The 20,639-nt window shown below is 34.9% G+C and overlaps 1 protein-coding gene and 1 long non-coding RNA gene across 21 annotated transcripts in view; one reads left to right on the top strand and one right to left on the bottom strand.

Annotated features, from left to right (window-relative positions):
• The window catches only part of LOC140604883 (disintegrin and metalloproteinase domain-containing protein 18-like), a 183,340-nt gene that overhangs the window by 51,866 nt on the left and 110,835 nt on the right, over positions 1-20,639 (bottom strand). For 15 of the 18 annotated variants that reach the window (XR_012007699.1, XR_012007698.1, XR_012007700.1 and 12 more), the window contains one exon: positions 9,915-9,995. The exons of the other annotated variants lie outside the window; for them this stretch is intronic. Coding sequence is in view for 12 of the 15 variants with exons in the window: in XM_072776560.1 (XP_072632661.1) it covers positions 9,915-9,995 (81 nt within the window). In the remaining 3 variants the exon portion in view is untranslated. The remainder of the gene's footprint in view (positions 1-9,914; positions 9,996-20,639) is intronic. 18 annotated transcript variants of the gene reach the window in all.
• LOC140604889 (uncharacterized) overlaps positions 1-20,639 on the top strand; it is a 122,825-nt gene that overhangs the window by 40,371 nt on the left and 61,815 nt on the right. The window lies entirely within an intron of this gene.

Here is a 20,639-nt window from a genome sequence, read left to right on the forward strand (position 1 = left end):
ATTTCAGAGATAAAGAGAAAATTCTGAAAGCAGCTCAGGAAAAGAGGTCCTTAACCTCCAAAGGCAGGAACTAAGGCTGGCAGCAAACATGTCTACAGAGACATGGCAGGGCAGACAGGACTGACATGACATATTCAATGTGCTAAATGGAGAAAATATGCGGCCAAGAATACTTTATCCAGTAAGGCTGTCATTCAGTATAGAAGGAGAGATAAAGAGTTTCCAGGGCAAACAAAATTAAAGGAATTTATGAACACTAAACCAGCCCTGCAGGACATATTAAAGCAGATCCTTTGAGAAAAAAGGGAGCCCAAAAGGAACAAAGACCAGAAAGGAAAAAAATTACAGAAACAGTGACTTTACAAGTAATACAATAGCAATAAATTCATATCTTTCAATAAGTACTCTGAATGTAAATGGGCTAAATGCTCCAATCAAAAGACACAAAGTATCAGATTAGGTTAAAAAAATAAGACCCATTGATAAGCTGTCTACAAGAGACTCATTGTAGACCCAAAGACACCTTCAGATTTAAAGTTAAGGTATGGAGAACTGTTTATCATGCTGATGGACATCAAAACTAACCTGGAGTAGGAATCCTTAATCAGACAAACTAGATTTTAAACCAAAGATTATAAGAGATGAAGAAGAATGCTATATTATAATTAAAGGGCCTATACAATAAGATCTAGCAATTGTAAATATTTATGCCCCTAACTTGGGAGAAACCAATCATATAAAACATTTAATAACAAAATTAAGGAAACAAACTGATAATAACACAATAATAGTAGGGGACTTTATCACCCTACTCACAGCAATGGGCAGATCATCTAAGAAGATCAAAAAGGCTTTGAATGGCACACTGTACCAGATGAACTTGACAGATACATTCAAGCATTTCATCCTAAAGCAACAGAAAACACATTCTTCTTGAGTGCACGTGGAACTTCCTCCAGAATAGATCACATACTAGGTCACAACTCACATCTCAACTGATATCAAAAGTTTGGATTCCATGCATATTTTCTGACCATGATGCTTTAAAACTTGAACTCAATCACAAGACAAAATTTGGCAGGAACACAAATACATGGAAGTTAAAGACAATCCTACTGAAGAATGAATGAATTAACAAGAAAATTAAAGAATTTCAAAAAACAAATAAAACAAATGAAAATGAAAACTTGACATTTCAGAACCTTTGGGATGCAGGAAAGGTGCTCTTAAGAGGGAAATATATAGCAATATAGGCCTTTCTTAAAAACCAAGAAAGGCCTCAAATATGCAACTTAAACTTACCCCTCAAGAAGATGGGAAAAGAACACCTAATAAAGTCTAAGTCCAGCGGGAGAAGAGAAACAATGAAGATTAGAGAAGAAATCCATGATATAAAAATCAGAGGAACAACAGAAAAGATAGAAGAAACTAGAAGCTAGTTATTTGAAAGAATTTATAAGCTCAATAAACCCCTACCTAGCTAACCTTATCAAAAAGAAAGGAAAAAAGTCTCAAGTAAATACAATCATGAATGAAAGAGGAGAGATCACAATAAACATCAAAGAAATACAAACAACAATACGATGTTATTATAAGCAATTATTTACCAACAAATTAGGCAATCTGAAAGAAATGGATGCATTCATATAAACTACCAAAAATAAAATAAAAATAGAAAATCTGAACATACTGATAACCAGCAAAGAAATTGAAGGCAGTAATTAAAAATCTCCCAACAAACCACATCCAGGGCAAGAGGGTCTCCCAGTGGAATTCTACAAAATGTTTAAAAAAGAAATAATACCTATTCTTCTTAAACCTTTTAAAAAAATAGAAATGGAAGGAAATTCTCCACACTCATTCTATGAGGCCATAATTACCTTGTTCCCAAAACCAGAGAAAGACCTCACCAAAAAGAATTACACACCAACACTCTGATGAACATGGGTGCCAAATTCTCACCAAGTTACTAGCTAATAGGACCCAACAGTATATTACAAGGAGTATTCACCATGACCAAGTGGGATTTCTTCCTGGGATGCCAGGGTGATTCAACATCCACAAATCAATCAATTGATATGTCACATTAATAAAATAAAGGACAAGAAACATATGACCCTCTCAAGAGATGCAGTAAAAGCTTTTGACAAAGTACAACATCCTTTCTTGATAAAAACTCTCCATTGTGTAGGGACAGAGGGAACATATCTCAATATTGTAAAAGCCATACACAAAAAAACCCACTCAAATATTATCCTCAATAATAATAAGATTGGAAACCTAACAGGGATGGTCCACTCTCAATCACTACTGTTCAACTTAGTACTTGAAGACCTATTCTATTCTCAGCAATCATAGGTAAAAAAGAAATAAAAGATATCAAAATTGGCAAAGACAAGTTAAGCTTTCACTCTTTGCAGACAACATGATACTCTATACAGAAAACCCAAAAGATTCCACCCCCAAATTGCTAGAATTCATACAGGAATTCACTGAAGTGGCAGAGTATAAAAGCAGTGCACAGAGGTCACTTGCCTTTCTATACACTAACAATGAGAGAGAAAAAAGAGAAATCAGGAATGAATCCCATTTACAATTGCACCAAAAACCATAAGATACCTAAGAATAAAACTAACCCAAGAGGTAAAAAATATATACTCTGAAAACTACAGAACACTTATGAAATAAATTGAGAAAGACACAAAGAAATGGAAAATTTTCAATGCTCGTGGATCAGAAGAACAAATATTGTTAAAATGTCTGTGTTACGCAAAGCAATCTACATATAATCTACATATAATTATTACATATAATTGCAAATTCAATGCAATACCTATCAAAATATCATTGACATTTTTCACAGAGCTGGAAAAAATAATTCTAAAATTTGTATGGAACCAGAGAAGACTGTGAATAGCCAGAGGAATATTGAAAAAGAAAACCAAAGCTGTTGGCATCACAATTTTGGACTTCAAGCTATATTACAAAGTTGTGATCATCAAGACAGTATGGTCTGGCACACAGACACATAGATCAATGGGATGGAATAGAGAGCCCAGAAATGGTCAACTAATCTTCAGCAAAGCAGGAAAGAATATCCAAAGGATAAAAGACAGTCTCTTCAACAAACGGTATTGTGGAAATTGGACAATTACATGCAGAAGAATAAAATTGGACCATTTCCTTACACCATACACAAAAATAAACTCAAAATGGATTAAAGACCTAAATGTGAGACAGGAAACCATCAACATTTTAGAGAAGAACACAGGCATCAACCTCCTTGACCTTCGTTGCAGCAACTTCTTGGTAGAAAAGCTTCAAAGGCAAAGGAAACAAAAGCAAAAATGAACTATTGGGACATCATGAAGATAAAAAGCTTTTGTGCAGCTAAGGAAACAGTTGACAAAACTAAAAGACAATCTACAAAATGGGACAGGATATTTGTTAATGTCTTATCAGATAAAAATCTGTATCCATAATCTATAAAGAACTTATCAAACTCATCACCCAAAAAACCCCAAAATAATCCAGACAAGAAATGGCAGAAGACAGGAGCAGATATTTCACCAAAGAAGACATACTAGTGGCCAACAGACACATGAAAAATACTCAATAGCACCCAGCACCAAAGAAATACAAATCAAAACCACAATAAGATACCACCTCACACCTGTCAGAATAACTAAAATGAACAACTAAGGAATCAGCAGATATGGGTGAGGATATAGAGAAAGGGGAACCCTCTTACACTGATAGTAGGAATGCAAACTGGTATAACCACTCTGGAAAACAGTATAGAGGTTCCTCAAAAAGTTAAAAATAGAGCTACCCTATGACCCAGAAATTGCACTACTGGTATTTATACATAGGATACAAACCTGATTCAAAGGTGCCCATGCACGCACCCCAATGTTTCTAGCAGCAATGACTTAATTGCCAAAAATATTGAAAGAGCCAAGATGTTCATCTCTCTATATATATAATATCATATTATATATTATTATATAGTAAAATATATAATTTATTTTATATTCTATAAAATATAATATAGTCATATATATTTATAATATAATCATTACATATAATTACATCATATAATCAATAATAATTATTACATATAATTATAATAATTATTAATAATATAATTATACTATTAATTATATCATATTACTAATATAATATATAATAATATTATATTAATATTAACTATATGTGATCATTATAGATTATATATATTTATATATATACCCCTACAATGGAATATTACTCAGCCATCAGAAAGAATGAAATCTTTCCATTTGCAAAGACATGAAGGAACTAGATGGTATTATGCTAAGCAAAATAAGTCAGAGAATGACAAATACCATATGATTTCACTCATGTATTAAGAAACAAAACAGATTAGCATAGGTTAAGGGAAGAAAAGATAAGGTAAAATCAGAGATAGAGACAAACCATAAGGGGCTCCTAACTATAGGAAGCAAACTAAGGGTTACTGGAGGGGAATTGGGTGAGGTGATGGGGTAACTGGGAAATAGGCATTAAAGAGGGCACTTGATGTAATGAGCACTGGGTGTTATATGGAACTGATGAATCACTAAAGTCTATGCCTGAAACTAATAATACACTATATGTTAACTAAATAAAAATAAAATTAAAGTAATATCCTAAAAATTCTATGTATCTAAATTGATAACCTAGGTGAAGTGAACTAATTCTTTGAAAGATACAATTTGTAAAAGCTCACACAAGAAGAAATAGTCTGAATAGGTCCATATCTGTTAAATAAATTAAGTCAATAACTAATAACCTTCCAAAACAGAAAGCACATAGCTCAGATGTATTCTCTTGTGAATTTGATCAAATATTTAAGAAAGCAATTATGTCAATTCTTTACAACCTCATCCAGAAAATAGAGGCAGAAGGAACAATTCCAAGCTCATTGTGAGGTTGTTGGCATTATCCTAATGTCAAAACCAGAGAAAGACATTACAAGAAAGGAGAACTATAGACCAATATCTCATAAGCATATTGCAAAAAGCATAAAAAAAGTTAGCAAATCAAATTAATTAATTTATGAAAGAATAATATAACAGAATAAAATGTATTTTATTCCTTGTATCATTTTAAGTATGATTTGTATGATTTGAAGATCAGTTAATGTAATCTATCACATTAATAGGCTAATGAGGAGAAAAGGGAACCATTGTTGGTGAGGATGTAAATTGGAGCAACCATTGTGGAAAATAGGATGGCTCTTCCTCAAAAAAGTTAAAAATAGAACTACCATATGATTCAGTACTTCCAATTCTGGGTATTTATCCAAAGAAACCAAATCACTAACTTGAACAGATGTTTATGGCAGCACTTTTTAAATAATAGTAAAGATACATAAATAATCTAAGAGTCTATGAATGAATGGATAAAAAAGTCGTGATATGTCTACACACACACACATTGGGGTATTATTTAGCATAAAGACAATGAAATCTTGTCACTTGTGGCAACATGGATGGACCTTGAGGGCATTATGCTAAGTAAAATAAGTCAGACAGAGAAAGTCTATTACCATATGATTCCTTCTATAAGTAGAATTTTTTTTTTTTTAAACATATAAATTCAGAGAACATATTGGTAGGTGCCACAGGTGAAGGGTGAGGTATGGTGGGTGAGTGAGTGCAGGTTGTCAAAGGTAAAAGCTTCCAGTTATAAAATGAATAAATCATAAGGATGTAATATAAATATGGTGAATATAGTTAAATATGGTATTGAATATTTGAAAGTTGCCAAGACAGCAGATCTTAAAACTTCTTAGCACAAGAAAAGAATTGTAACTATGTATGATGATGGATATTAACTAGAATTATTGTGGCGATCACTTTGCAATACATACAAATATTAAATAATTATAATATTCTATATCTTGAACCAATTTGCTGTTATGTGTCAATTATGCTTCAATTAAAAAAGGCAGAGAACAATTGAAGCCAAGATTACATTAGCGAATTGAGAGAAACCTAGAGAAAAAATAAATAAAAGAGTAAAAAAAATAAATAGACAAAGGAGAAAGGAAAAAAGAACAAATGGAAAGAAGAAAGTAAGCAAGCCATGAGGTTCAGAGAAAAAGATAAATTATTTTTTGTGCCTGTTTCTCTGCCTCTCTCTCTCTCTATCTCTCTCTGTGTCTCTCATAAATAAATAAATAAAATCTTTAAAAAAAAACTAGTCTTTGATAATGGAGCAAAATAGAAAGCTATTTTTCACAAGCTTTCACTCGTGTTGGTGGTAAAAGGTCACAGATGAGAGGCTCCAACATAAATAATATTTATTTCATAAATAAATGAAGAAAATTGTGGAGAAGTGGAAAAAAGGAATGTGAGAAGTGTTCCCTGGGTTTATGAATACATTCTCTTTGTTGCTTTCCAGGAAGTAAGTGTTTTTATTATTTTCTTTAGACATGCTTATTTGAATATGATTCTCTATAAAGTTTGAACATTTTAAAAAAATACAGATAAGAAATTGTTCTACTTTATTTAGAAATTCACAAATTATTATGGCCTACTCCATTAACGGAACATAAAAAAAAAAAAAAAAGTAGTGAGAAGCTAGAAGCTTTCCTGCTAAGATTGGGAAGAAGGCAAGGATGTTTACTCTTCCTACTTTTTTTTTCTTTTCAACCTTATACTAGAAGTTCTAGCTAATGCAATAAGAACAGGAAATAAAAGATATAAAATTTGGAAAGAAAAACAATATTTTGTTCTCAGATGACACGATTATTTGTGTAAATAATCCCAAAGGATCAACAAAAGGGCTATAAGAACCAATAAGTGTTTACGCAAGATAGCATAATGAAAGGTTAATATATAAAAGTCAATTGCTATTTATATACAACAATAAACAATTAGAATTTGAAATTAAAAACAATACCATTACATTAACACCAAGAAAATAGTTATAAATTTACAAGACCTATATTAGGAGAACTGACATTAGAACTGGGTCTAATGTCACAAACTCCAAGATCTATGTAAGTGGAGAGATATTCCATGTATGTGGATATGAAGATTCAATATTGCCAAGATGTTAGTTCTTTCCCACTTGATCTATACATTCAATACAATCACAATCAAAATTCCATTTGGTTATTTTGTGGATACGGACAAACTGACTTGGCAAACATGTTTATATGGAAAGGCAAAAGACCAAGAGTAGCCAACGTGATACTGAAGAACAAAAAAGGATCACTTTAACTACCTGATGTGTATATTTATTTTAAAGCTACAATAATCAAAACAGTGTGGTATTGGCAAAGGAATAGATAAACAAATTGATGGTATGAAATAAAGAAACCAGAATTAAGCCCACATAAATATAGTCAACTGGTCTTTGATATGGAATGCCTGGGTGGCTCAGTGGTTCAGTGTCTGCCTTTGGCTCAGGGTGTGATCCCAGCGTCCCAGGATCAAGTCCTGCATCAGGCTTCCTGCATGGGCTTGCTTCTCCCTTTGCCTGTTTCTCTGCCTCTCTCTCTCTCTCTCTCTCTGTGTCTCTCATAAATAAATAAATAAAATCTTTAAAAAAAAAAACTAGTCTTTGATAATGGAGCAAAGGCAGGCAGTTCAATGGAGAAAGAATCATCTTTTTACAAATGGTAATGGAAATCCACATGAAAAGAAATTGTACTTATGTCTTTAATAAAAATTAGCTCAAAATAGATCATAGAACTAATTGTAAAATTATAATACTGCTAAAAGATAACACTGAAGAAAATATTGGTGGCCTTGTGTTTGGGGATAACTTTTTAGATACAACATCAAAAGCATATTGTAGAAAGAAAGACATGGAATTGAATATTGAAAACTTTTTCTTTAACAATGGGGACCAGATTCACGAATGTCCACCACTTACAGTCAATCAATAACTAAAATTTTCAGTATAATCTATTGTTCTTTTCTTAACTTGATATATTTAGGTCATTAATTTTCAGAGTAATAAAATGATAAATTGCTAGGAAGTCTAATTTAAAGAAAAGTATATACCTAAAAGAGTTAGATACTTATCTTTTCACAAAATTCTGTACATAGATATTTAAATAGTTATATTCATAACTGCAAAAATTTGGAAGCAACCAATATGTCTTTCACTGGTGAATAAATAAATAAACTGTGGCAAATACAGACATGAAGGAATTTTAAATGTATGTTACTAAGTGAAAGAATCCAACTTGAAAAAGCTAACACACAAAAAAAATGAAAAAGCTACACATTCTTAACCACGTAGCATTCTGGAAAAGGCACAACTATGGAGACCGTAAAAAGATGAGTGTTTGCTGTAGGTTGGGGCTGGGGAAGAGATGAAGAGGGGGAGCACAGAGGATTTTTTGGCCAGTGAAATTCTCTTATGGTATTATAATAATGGGTACATGTTATTTTCACAATAAGATTTCTAAACAACTATATCCTCATAAAATTGAACTAAAATTGAAAATTATAAAATTGCAAGTCAACTCTATTAACTGTAAAAATATAATTACCTAACTGAGATGTCACTGGAAAGTAATCCTAGCTTCAATTAGATTTTACTTGACATTTTAATTTTATTTTTGAAATTAATAGCAGAGAGAAAATCTTAAAATAAATGCAGAATTTAATATTATTTACTTATTTATATATGTCATATTTCATAGTAAAAATTTTTATTAAAATAATCAAAAAATCTAAGTAAAATAAAAATGGAATCTAAATGGTTGTAGATGTCATCCCCTAGTGGAACCACAAGCTATAATTATGGGGCACCTGGGTGACTTAATGGGTAAAGCATCTGCCTTTGGCTCAGGTCATGATCAGAGCCCGACATCTGGCTCCCTGCTCAGTGGGGAGTCTGCTCCTCTCTCTCTCTCTGCCTCTGCCTGTCTCATTGCTCATTCTCTTTCTTTCTCTCTCTCAAACAAATAAACTCTTTAAAAAATAAATAAATGGTGGTAGATGAAGAAAACAAATTTGTATCCAATAAAATAGTATCAATAATCTATAATCTGTAACTTTTTTTGAGATTTAATCAACATCTTTAGTGCTGAAGACTTAAAACAGATAATTAAATAAAGAAAAGCAAAAGATCAGGCCAATAATTGTAACTATAGAAAGTAAAAAACAAAACATGAAAAATGTAGTTATCCTCTTTGTTGACAGTGTCTAGAAAATTAAAGACAATGCAAGAGGGATCTTATATATTCTAAGTCCAGTCAATTCAAAAATTATAAAATTGAATACTGATAAATTTGGTAAATCTAGAATAATTTTTATAATGTCGACTACATCTTATACTGGTTTTCATTTAGGTAAAATAATTTTAAAGGGACCAAAACTATATATTTTAAGATGTACAAATTAAATATAAAAGTAACAGCAAATTTGTATTAACAGATTAAGATAGATTATCAGCTGGGAAGAAATAAAAAGTTTTTGAATAAGGATACATTTCCTATTAGAAACCTCTTCATAGAAACAATCAGAAAAGTAGCTAACATGTCAATAGGTCTCTTGAGTATACTTTCTATAAAATATTATTTAGCCATAAATTTTAATTATTAAGAAAACTAAGGGGAACAAAATATGTTCATAATTACAAGCAAAACATACATTTATTGCCATATGAAAAGAATATATATTTTTCATTTAAACGTTATTAATTCGTAAGTTGTGGACGTTCACAATAAATTCAACATATATATTACGACTTAACAGTTTTTGAATTAGCTCCACTGATTTTCTTTATATTAATTAGCTATTCCTAAGCAAGGTCAGTTTAAAAATAACTACATTCTCAGCTCTCCCAAATAAGATAAACTTTTACTTTGAATTACCCACAAAAACAACATTTAATTTAGAACTACAAAAAGAAAAGTTACTTACCCCATTTCCTCTGCATTTTGCAATAGCATTACAGTTGTATCCCATCAAATGAACTTTTCTGCAGGTTTTATTTATACAATACTACAGTAAAACAAGATATTTAATAATCACTCACATTTGATGTAATATGAGAAAATTATTTATACACACATAAGAGATGCTCAAGTTGAGACATTTTATTCCATGTTACTCTGATTCTGGTACAAATATTCTAGTATTCCAATACAAAATCTAAACAATAATCAACTGAAGAAAAATAACTGATGGTATTTGCTTTGATATAGTTTATGTAATAATGTAATTAGAACTGAGAATTGAGAATCTCTATCAGAGGAATTTTCTATATTAATATTCTGTTTGAAACAATTGATTAGATTAATATTAATGAGTTGTTCCCTCAAAAATTGGAACATAACTCATTATTTTGTTTGGGTTTCAAACATAAGTTAATATTTTGGATTATAGATTATCATGAATCTTGTTATAATATTGATAAGAATAATTAAATTGTCAAGAGAAATATTTTAACTTAATTTGTATCCATTGTAAAGCTCTTGTTTTACCAAAATGGGTAATCCAGTCATAATTAGTCATTTGGATATGTAACTTTTGCCTCCTTTACCTTGTTGTATTTTGTAAACTGGTCTCCTGGCTTATTTTCTTTTATTTTAAAAAGAAGTATAAGTTATAAGTAATACACTGAAAATATGAAGATATCAAATAAGAATAAAAATTAGCATTTTGCAATTATTCCCTGAAAATTAACGTACACTCAATACATAAATAATGTTGCATATGCCAGCCTAAATTTGCCTTATCTTTTCAACATAATATTGGAAATTCTAGCCAAAGCAATTAAGTGATAAGAATGAATAAGAGACATAAAAATTATAGAGAAAGAAGTTTGCAAATGACATAATGTTATGTATAGAAAACTCTAAAGGCTCCACACAATAAATAGCTTGTCAGAACTAATTGACAAATTCAGTAAAGTTGCAGGATGAAATATTAACATACAAAAATCAATGCATTTCTTTATACTAGCAATAAACATCATGAAAAAATTAAGAAAACAATTCCACTTATAACAGTATCAACTATTATTAACCAACTAAACTTAACCAAGCAGGTAAGTGATTTATAAACTGACAACTATAAAGAAATGCTGAAAAAAATTAAAAGCATAAAGATATACAAAAATAACCTATGTTCATGGACTTGTCTTATGCTCAAAGACATAATATGTTAAGATGCTAACACTACCCCAAGCAATGTACAAATTCAATGTAGTCTCTGTCAAAATTCCAAAGATGCATTTTCAGAAATAGAAAACCCATCTAAAATGGAATTTCAAGGGATTTTAAATAGCTAAAACAGCCTTGAAAAAGAATAAGGTGGGAGAACTCACACTTCTTGATATCAATACTTTCTACAAAGCTACAGCAATGAAAACAGTGTTGATCTTGACATAAATTCAGATATATTGATGAATGGAATACATTAAACAGCCAAGAAATAAATCCTTGCATATACAGTCAAATGATTTTCAAGAAAGCTGCCATGATCACTCAGTGGCAAAGGACAAACTTTTCAACAAATGATCCTGGAAAATTGGATATCCATATCCAAAGAATGAAATTAGATTCTTATCTTACACCATATACCAAAATTAACTAAAAAGGATTCAATACCTAAAGAGCTAAATGATAAAACTCTTAGAAGACATAGAAAAAAGCCTCATAACATTAATTTGGAAATGACTTTTTGGATGTAATACCCCAATGACAGGGAACAAATCAGAAAAAAAGATATAATGAACTTCATTAAAATTAAGAGGATTTTTGTGTCCAGAGACTGAAAAGACAATACACAGAACGGGAGAAAATATTAACAAATCATGATCTGGAAGGATTGGTATCCTTAAACTAAATAACAAAAATACCAATAACAAATTAGAAATGGGCAAAAGACATAAATAGACATTTCTCCAAAGAAGATATAGACAACAAGCTTGTGAAAAAACATTCTACACCTCACTAATTATTTAGAAAACAAAAATTAAAAGCACAACAAAATATCACTTCACATCTTTAGGATGGTTATTATCCAAATAAAAAATAAAACAAAGTGTTAGTGAAGAAGTAAACAAACTGGAATGCTTCTGAATTACTAGTGGGAATGTAAAATGGTGTAGCCACTGTGAAAAACAGAATGGCCATTCCTCAAAAAGATAAACATAGAATTAGAATATGATACAGCAAATCCATGCTTAGGTATATGCCCAAAGAATTAAAAGACAAGTACTTGAAAAGATTTTATTACCCCAAGTGCTGTTCATGGCAGCATTATTCACAATAGCCAAAAGGTACAATCTAAATGTCCATTGATAGATAAATCAATAAACAAAATGTGGTATATACAAATGATGGAATATTATTTAACCTTTGAAAAAATGAAATTCTGGGTTTGGAAAGATAGCAAAGTTGGAGGATCCTGAGCCTACCCTGCTCCATAATTTCAATTAGATGCGGTCCATCCAAGTCAACAAACTGGAGAGTGATGGGAAGACTTAGAACAAACTCTACAACTGAACATAGAAAAGAAGCTGCAGCTGAATGATCAGGAAAGTCATAAAGGCATAGAGAGGCTGCTTGCAGTGGGAAGAGAGATGAGCATGTAGAGAGGGCAGAGAAAAAGGCCCTCACACCATATAGGAATGACTCATCCCCATAAGGTTTGGCTTTAAAAACCAAAGGGGCTGATGCAATGCCTGGCTGGCTCATTCAGTAGAGCACATGACTCTTGATCTCTGGGTTATAAATTTGAGCCCCATGTTGGGTGTAGAGATTACTTAAAAATAAAATCTTGAGGCATCAGTGTTGCTCAGTCAGTTAAGCAGCTAAATTGATTTTGGCTCAAGTCACAATCTCAGGGTTGTGAAACTAAACCCCATGACAGGCTCCATATTCAGTGCAGCACCTGCTTAAGATTCTCTCTCCCCCTTTTCCTCTGCCCCTCCCTCTGCTCGCGCCCTCTCAAACAAATAAATAAAATCTTTTAAAAAATTAAAATATAATCTTAAAAAAAAGAGGGACTGAATTCTGTGAATTTATAAAACCAGTGATACTTGGAGCTTTAAGTCTGATGCTTCAGCATTGGCCACCTGGGGAAAGTGAGTGGTAGCTGGGTTGCTGCCCTTAAAGAGACAGCAGCCAACAGAGAAGCAACATAAAAATGAGAGTTTACGCAACTCTGGGGGAAAACAGGAGTTCTAATAATATTGATTCCAGAGTGTGTTGGGAGACTTCTCTGAAAATGAGGGAACTGGAAGGCATCATTTTCCTCCCCAGCCCCATAGTGTAAACACAGAGCCACCTGCAGGAGGCAGGGCTACATAGAACACTTGCTACTAAACCCTCTTTCAGCAAGCTATGCGCATGAGTTCTTCTAAGGATAAGCCCACTCCAAACCTACTAGGCTTAGCCCTGGCTCAGGGCGATTTGTTAAACCTACCCATGTGCCACAACCAATGATCAGGTGCACAGCATGCCATGAACATCCACTGCACTATATGCAGCCATTTCCTCCCAGCTGCCAGTGCACACCATGCCCAACCAGGTGCCCCCAGGTGCCCTCACGCATTGTGCCCAGTTGTGTTCCCTCATCTGCTGTCTCACACCATGTGAAGCCACCAGATATACAGTAGCAACCCCATTGGGCCCAGCCAGCACACTGTGCTCAGCCCCAGCCCTCAACCACTGAGTCACGCTGGGCCCAACTACACTCAGCCATCCTTGGGCACCATGCCCAGCCTTCTTCAACAGTTTCCCTGAAACAAAAATATCAGCCCCTGCAGCACTTTGGGGGAATTCACATAGGACTAGTGGCCCTGTGCAAATTTTGCTACTACCAGCACCCAAACTCCCTGGCAGGCATGCACCCTCAGAGCTGGACTGCCTGGCTCCTAGGAACATCACAGAAAGCAAACATAGTCAAAACAGGCAGAGAATCAGTGAAGATTACAGCACTGAAAGGAAAAATGACTCATACACAACAGCAAGGCATAAATAACACATATTAGATCATCTCCTGAGTTGTCAGGTTCTAGTGAACAGGAGACACTGCACTGCAGGGCGCTCTAGGACTGCTTCTTCATGTTGTTACTACTTTCCAAGAGCAGAAGACACAGCTGACTTTCTTAACACATGGAAACAGACACAAACAGGAAGACAAAATGAGGAGACAGAAATTTATACCAAAAGAAAGAACAGGAAAAAAACACAGCCAGAGAGCTAATTGAAACAGATATAAATAACATACCTTATAGAGAATTTAAAGCAATGATCATAAAAACACTCACTGGATGTGAGAAAAGAGTGGAAGACAGGAGAGAGACACTGAACAAAGAAATAAGGAATAACATAGCAGAGATGGGGCACAATAAGTGAATGAGAAACAGGTTTGATGAAGTGAATAGCAGGATGAAAGGAGTAAAATAAAGAACTAGTGGCCTAAAAGAGTAATGGAAAGTAAACAAGCTAAACAAAATGTCTTTCCTGCAAAACAGGAAAGACAAGGAAATCAGTGACTCCATCAAATGTAATAACATTCATATTATGGGAGACCCAGGAGAAGAGAGAAACAGGAGGCAGAAAATTATTTGATGAAATAATAGCTTAAAACTTCCACTAATCTGGAGATGGAAACAATATCCAGATGCAGGAAGCACCGAGAATCTCCAACAGAATCAACAAAAGAGACTAGAGAATCTCTTAGAAATATAATCAGGCCAAAATTAAAAATACTCTGAGAAGTAGCCTAAACTGATTGCTCTAACAGCTAGGGTAAGAGAGGCAGAAGAGAGAATAAGTGACAAAGAAGACAAGTTGATGGAAAGAAAGGAAGCTGAGGAAAAGAGAGAAAAACAACTATATCAACCAATCAACAAACATATCAACAAGTTAATAACTAGAGTAAAGAAACACATAGATAATAATACACTAATAGTAGGACTTCAACACCCCACTCTCAGCAAAGAACAGATCTTCTAATCAGAAGATCAACGAGAAACAAGGGCTTTGAATGACACAATTAATCAGATGGACTTCACAGATATATATAGGATATTCCATCCTAATACAATAGAATACACATGCTTCTCAACTGCACACACATAACATGTGACCCACCTAATGGGTCATAAATCAGGTCTCAATCAGTACCAACATATTGAGATTATACACTCATATTTTCAGACCACCATGCCTTGAAACTAGAATTCAATCACAACAAGAAATATGGAAGGAAATTGAACACTTGGAGGTTAAAGAGCATTCTACTAAAAAACGAATGGGTTAACCAGGAAATTAGAGAAGAATTAAAAAGTTTTATGGAAACTAACAAAAATGAAAGTACAACTGCTCAAAATCTTTGGAATACAGCAAAGGAAGTCCTAAGAGGGAAGGACATTTCAATACAAGTATCTCTCAAAAAATTCGAAAAATCTCAAATACAAAAGCTAACCTTACACCTAAGGATCTGGAGAAAGAACAACAAATAAAGCCTAAACCAAGCAGAAGAGAAATGTAAAGATTATAGCAGAACTCAATGAAATAGAGACAAGAAGAAAAGTAGAATGGATCAATGAAAGTAGGAGCTGGTTCTTTGAAATAATTAGTTAGATAGATAAATCCCTAGCCAATCTTATTAAGAAGAAAAGATTTAAATGAATAAAATAATGAATGAAAGAGGAGAGATCATGACCAACACCAAGGAAATACAAATGATTTTCAGAACGTATTATGAGCAACTGTATACCAACAAATGAGGGAATCTGGAAGAAATGGATGCATTCCTGGAAATGTATAAATTATCAAAACTGAAATAGAAGAAATAGAAAACCTGAACGGACCAATAACCAGCAAGGAAATTAAAGCAGTCATCAAAACCTCCCAAGACACAAGAGTCCAGGGTCAGGTGGCTTTGCAGGGAAACTCTACCAAACATTTAAAGAAATAATAATTATTCTACTGAAGCTTTTTCAAAAGATAGAAACAGAAGAACTTCCAAATTCATCTATGAGGCCAGCATTATCTTGATCCCAAAGGCAGACAAGCACCACATCAAAAAGGAGAATTACAGACCAATATTCCTGATGAACATAGATGAACATGGATGAACATGGATGTCAAAATACTCACCATGATGCTAGCCAGTAGGATCCAACAGTACATTAAAAGGAAATTCACCACGACCAAATGGGATTTATTTGTGGGATGCAAGTGTGGTTCAAGATTTGTAAATCAATCAATACAATACATCACATTAAAAGAAAGGACAAGATCCATATGATCCTCTCGATTGATGCAGGAAAAGAATTTGACAAAATACTGCATCCATTCTTGATTAAAACTCTTCAGAGTATAGGGATATAGGGAACATACCTCACTATCATAAAGGCCATATTTGAAAAGTCTACAGCAAATATCATTCTCAATGGGGAAAAACTGAGAGTTTTCCCTAAGGTCAGGAACATAGCAGAGTTGTCCACTCTCACCACTGCTATTCAACATAGTACTGGAAGTCCTAGCCTCAGCAATCAGACAACAAAAAGAAATAAAAGGCATTCAAATTGGCAAAGAAGTCAAACTCTCCCTCTTCAAAGATGACATGATACTGTATATAGAAAACCCAAAAGATTCTGCCCCAAGATTGTTAGAACTCATACAGCATTTCAGCAATGTAGCAAGATACAAAATCAATGCACAGTTTCATTTCTATACATTAACAATGATACTGAAGAAAGAAAAATTAAGGGAATTCATCCCATTTAAAACTGCACCCAAAAGCATAAGATATCTAGGAATAAACCTAACCAAAGAGGTAAATGATCTGTACTCAACTACAGAACACTTCTGAAAGAAATTGAAGAAGACACAGAGATGGAAAAACATTGCATGCTCATAGATAAGAAGAACAAATATTGTGAAAAAGTTCATGCTACCCAGAGCAATTTACATTTTCAGTGCAATCTCTATCAAAATACCATGGACTTTCTTCACAGATTTGGAACAAATAATCCTAAGATTTGTATGGAATCAGAAAAGACCCTGAATAACCAGAAAAACATTCAAGAAGAAAGCCAAATCTGGGGGCATCACAATGCCTGACTTCAAGCTGTATTATAAATCTGTGATCATCAAGACAATATGGTACTGGCACAAAACAGACACATAGATCAATGGAACAGAGGAGAGAACCCAGAAATAGACTCTCAACTCTATAGTCAATGCATCTTTGACAAAGCAGGAAAGAATATCCACTGGAAAAAAAGACAGTCTCTTCAATAAATGGTGTTGGGAAAATTGGACAGCCACACACTGAAGTATGAAACCAGAACATTCTCTTACACCTTACACAAAGATAAACTAAAAAAAATGGTTGAAGGATCTAAACTGAAACAGGAATCCATCAGAATCCTAGAGGAGAACACAGGCAGAAACATTTTTGAACTTGGCCACAGGAACCATTTTGCAAGACACATCAATAAAGGAAAAGGAAAGAAAAGGAAAAATGAACTATTAAAATTTCTTCAAGATAAAAAGCTCCTGCATGCACAGTGAAGGAAACAATCAACAACACTAAAAAGCAACCTACCAAATGAGAGAAGATATTTGCAAATGACATATCAGATAAAGGGTTAGTATCCAAGATCTATGAAGAACTTATCAAAGTCAATACCCAAGAAACAAACAACCCAGTCAAGAAATGGGCAGAATTCATGAATAGGCATTTCTCCAAAAACGACCTGCATGTGGTCAACAAGCACATGAAAAAAATGCTCCACATCACTTGTCGTCAGGGAAATGTAAATCAAAACCACAATGAGATACCACTTTACACTGATGAGAATGGCTAAAATTAACAAGGCAAAAAACAACAAACGTTAGTGGGGATATGGAGAAAGGGGAACTCTCTTGAACTATTAGTGGTAATGCAAGCTGGTGCAGCCACTCTGGAAAGCAGTATGTAGGTTCCTCAGTATGTTAAAAATAGAGCTATCCTATGACCCAGAAATTGCACTGCTGGGGATTTACCCCAAAGATACAATGTAGTTAAAAGGACACAGGGCTCCTACACTCCAATGTTTATAGCAGCCATGTCCACATTAGCAAAACTGTGGGAGGAGCCATGATGTCCTTTGACAGCAGATGAATGGATAAAGATGTGATATGTATCTTATATATAAGATATTATATATAATATATATTAATATAATATGTTAAAAACAATATATTAACAATATATTATATATTAATATATTATATATTAATATTTGCTAATAGTGTATATTATATACATTATAATTTTTAATATTTTTAATATTTTTATATTTTTATGATTTTTATTATATAAATTATTTTATTTATTTTTTTTGTACTTCCAGGGATTGTTTATTGAGCATCATGAGTACACGACATTATACAAAATGAAGTGGATACAGTCTCGCCCAACTGGCATGCATTTCACAGTTAATGGTTAATGTCTGAAAGGTTAATAAGTTCTATTAGCACTTTCATAAATAGACTGATTTCTGAAAAACACTTTTAGTAACTTAAGTTTTTTAAAAATACACATTGATCAGAGAAACAAACTAAACATTTATTACATGAATGATATTTATGTAAGTTTATGGGTTCACCTCTCAATTTTCACAAGGCTTTGACCTCTTCACAGACCTGGTCCTGCCAGGTACCAGCTATGCTTGCTTTTTCTGTATTTTATTTAGACAAGAGATGGGAATGAGGTGGGAGAGGGGGGAAGAGAGGTTCTTTGAGGCTGCCTCACCTGGAAGCTGGAAGCCTGGGCTCTGCTCAGTCACTGGAGGTCAAGGTCAAGTGGGTGTAGGGCAGAATGGAGAGGGAGGGTAGTAGACAGGGTGGGAGCCGGCTGTGGAAGAGGAAGGTGAGAAGAGGTAGAGGGTGTGTCCGTGGTTTTGGCAAACACTGAAGAGTCCCTGGCCTCCCCATTTCCCATCTGCATCACCCTTCTCCCCCCAGATCAATACACTAGTTGTTTCTAAAAAAAAGAAAAAAAGAAAAAAAGATGATCATCAGAAAGGATGAATACGGAGGCGGGGCAAGACGGCAGAAGAGTAGGATCCCCAAGTCATCTGTCCCCACCAAATTACCTAGATAACCTTCAAATCATCCTGAAAATCTACGAATTTGGCTTGAGATTTAGAGAGAACAACTGGAATGCTACAGTGAGAAGAATTTGCGCTTCTATCAAGGTAGGAAGACGGGGAAAAAAGAAATAAAGAAACAAAAGGCATCCAAGGGGGAGGGGCCCCGTGAGGAGCCGGGGTAAGGCGGGTAGAGCGCCCCCAGGACGAGAAAGCCCAGTCCTAGAGAAGCAGAGTTTCACCAATCTTCCCGGATAGAAAGGCGCGCTCACAGGGAGTTGGAACAGGACCCCAGGAGGAGCGGGGATGCCCTCGGGCTCCCGGGGACACTAACAGAGGACCTGCGCCCCTGGGACAGTGCGCCACACCCCGCCGCGGAGCTCCCTAAAGGGCTGCAGCGCACAGGCTGGACCGGGAGCAGCTCGGAGCGGCTCCGGCAGATGCTCCGCGGAGGGGGCTGCAGCCGGGAGAGGGATTTCAACAGCGCAGGCCCAGGAGCACAGGGCGCCAGGGACACAGCCCAGGCCAAGGATCCGGCCTCCCCCCGGGACAGGCACAGGCCAGGAGGGCACAGGACAGCAAGGACACTCCTGCCGCGGGGCGGCCCCGAGCTGTGCAGATGAGCGGCCTGCCCCCAGAGCATCCAGGTCCCTGCAGACTGAGAGCTCTGTAGTTACTGCAGGAGCTGAATCCAGGGCTCCAGAGCTGGCCGCCGCCACTGTGGTTGTTCCTCCTGGGGCCTCACGGGATAAACAACTCCCACTGAGCCTCACAGTGGCCTCACCAGATAAACAGGTTAAACATCTTTCACTGAGCCCTGCACCAGGCAGGGGGCAGAGCAGCTCCCCCAAGTGCTAACACCTGAAAATCAGCACAGTAGGCTCCTCCCCCAGAAGACCAGCTAGACCAACAGAGGAAAAACAAATTATTGACCAAGCAACACTGGAAAGTTCCAGAGGAAGTCAAGGGATTTACAGTATACAGAATCAGAGGATGCTCCCCCTTGTTTTTTGTTTTTTGATTTCTGTTTGCTCCCCCCTTTTTTTCTTTTTTCTTTTCTTCTCTTTTTTTCCTTTTTCTTTTTTTCTTTTTCTTTTCTTCTTTCTCTTCTCTCTTTTTCTCCTTTTCCCAATACAACGTGTTTTTGGCCACTCTGCCCTGAGCAAAATGACTAGAAGGAAAAACTCACCTTAAAAGAAACAATCAGAAACAGTCCTCTGTCCCACAGAGTTACAAAATTTGGATTACAATTCAATGTCAGAAAGCCAATTCAGTAGCACTATTATAAAGCTACTGGTGGCTCTAGAAAAAAGCATAAAGGACTCAAGAGACTTCATGACTTCAGAATTCAGATCTAATCGGGCAGAAATTGAAAATCAATTAAATGAGATGTAATCCAAACTAGAGGTCCTTATGATGAGGGTTAATGAGGTAGAAGAACGAGTGAGTGACATAGAAGACAAATTGATGGCAAAGAGGGAAACTGAGGAATAAAGAGACAAAAGATCATGAGGATAGATTAAGGGAAATAAATGACAGCC

This window comes from Canis lupus, chromosome 15 (assembly GCF_048164855.1).
Source record: "Canis lupus baileyi chromosome 15, mCanLup2.hap1, whole genome shotgun sequence".
In the NCBI taxonomy this organism is placed as follows: Eukaryota; Metazoa; Chordata; class Mammalia; order Carnivora; family Canidae; genus Canis; species Canis lupus.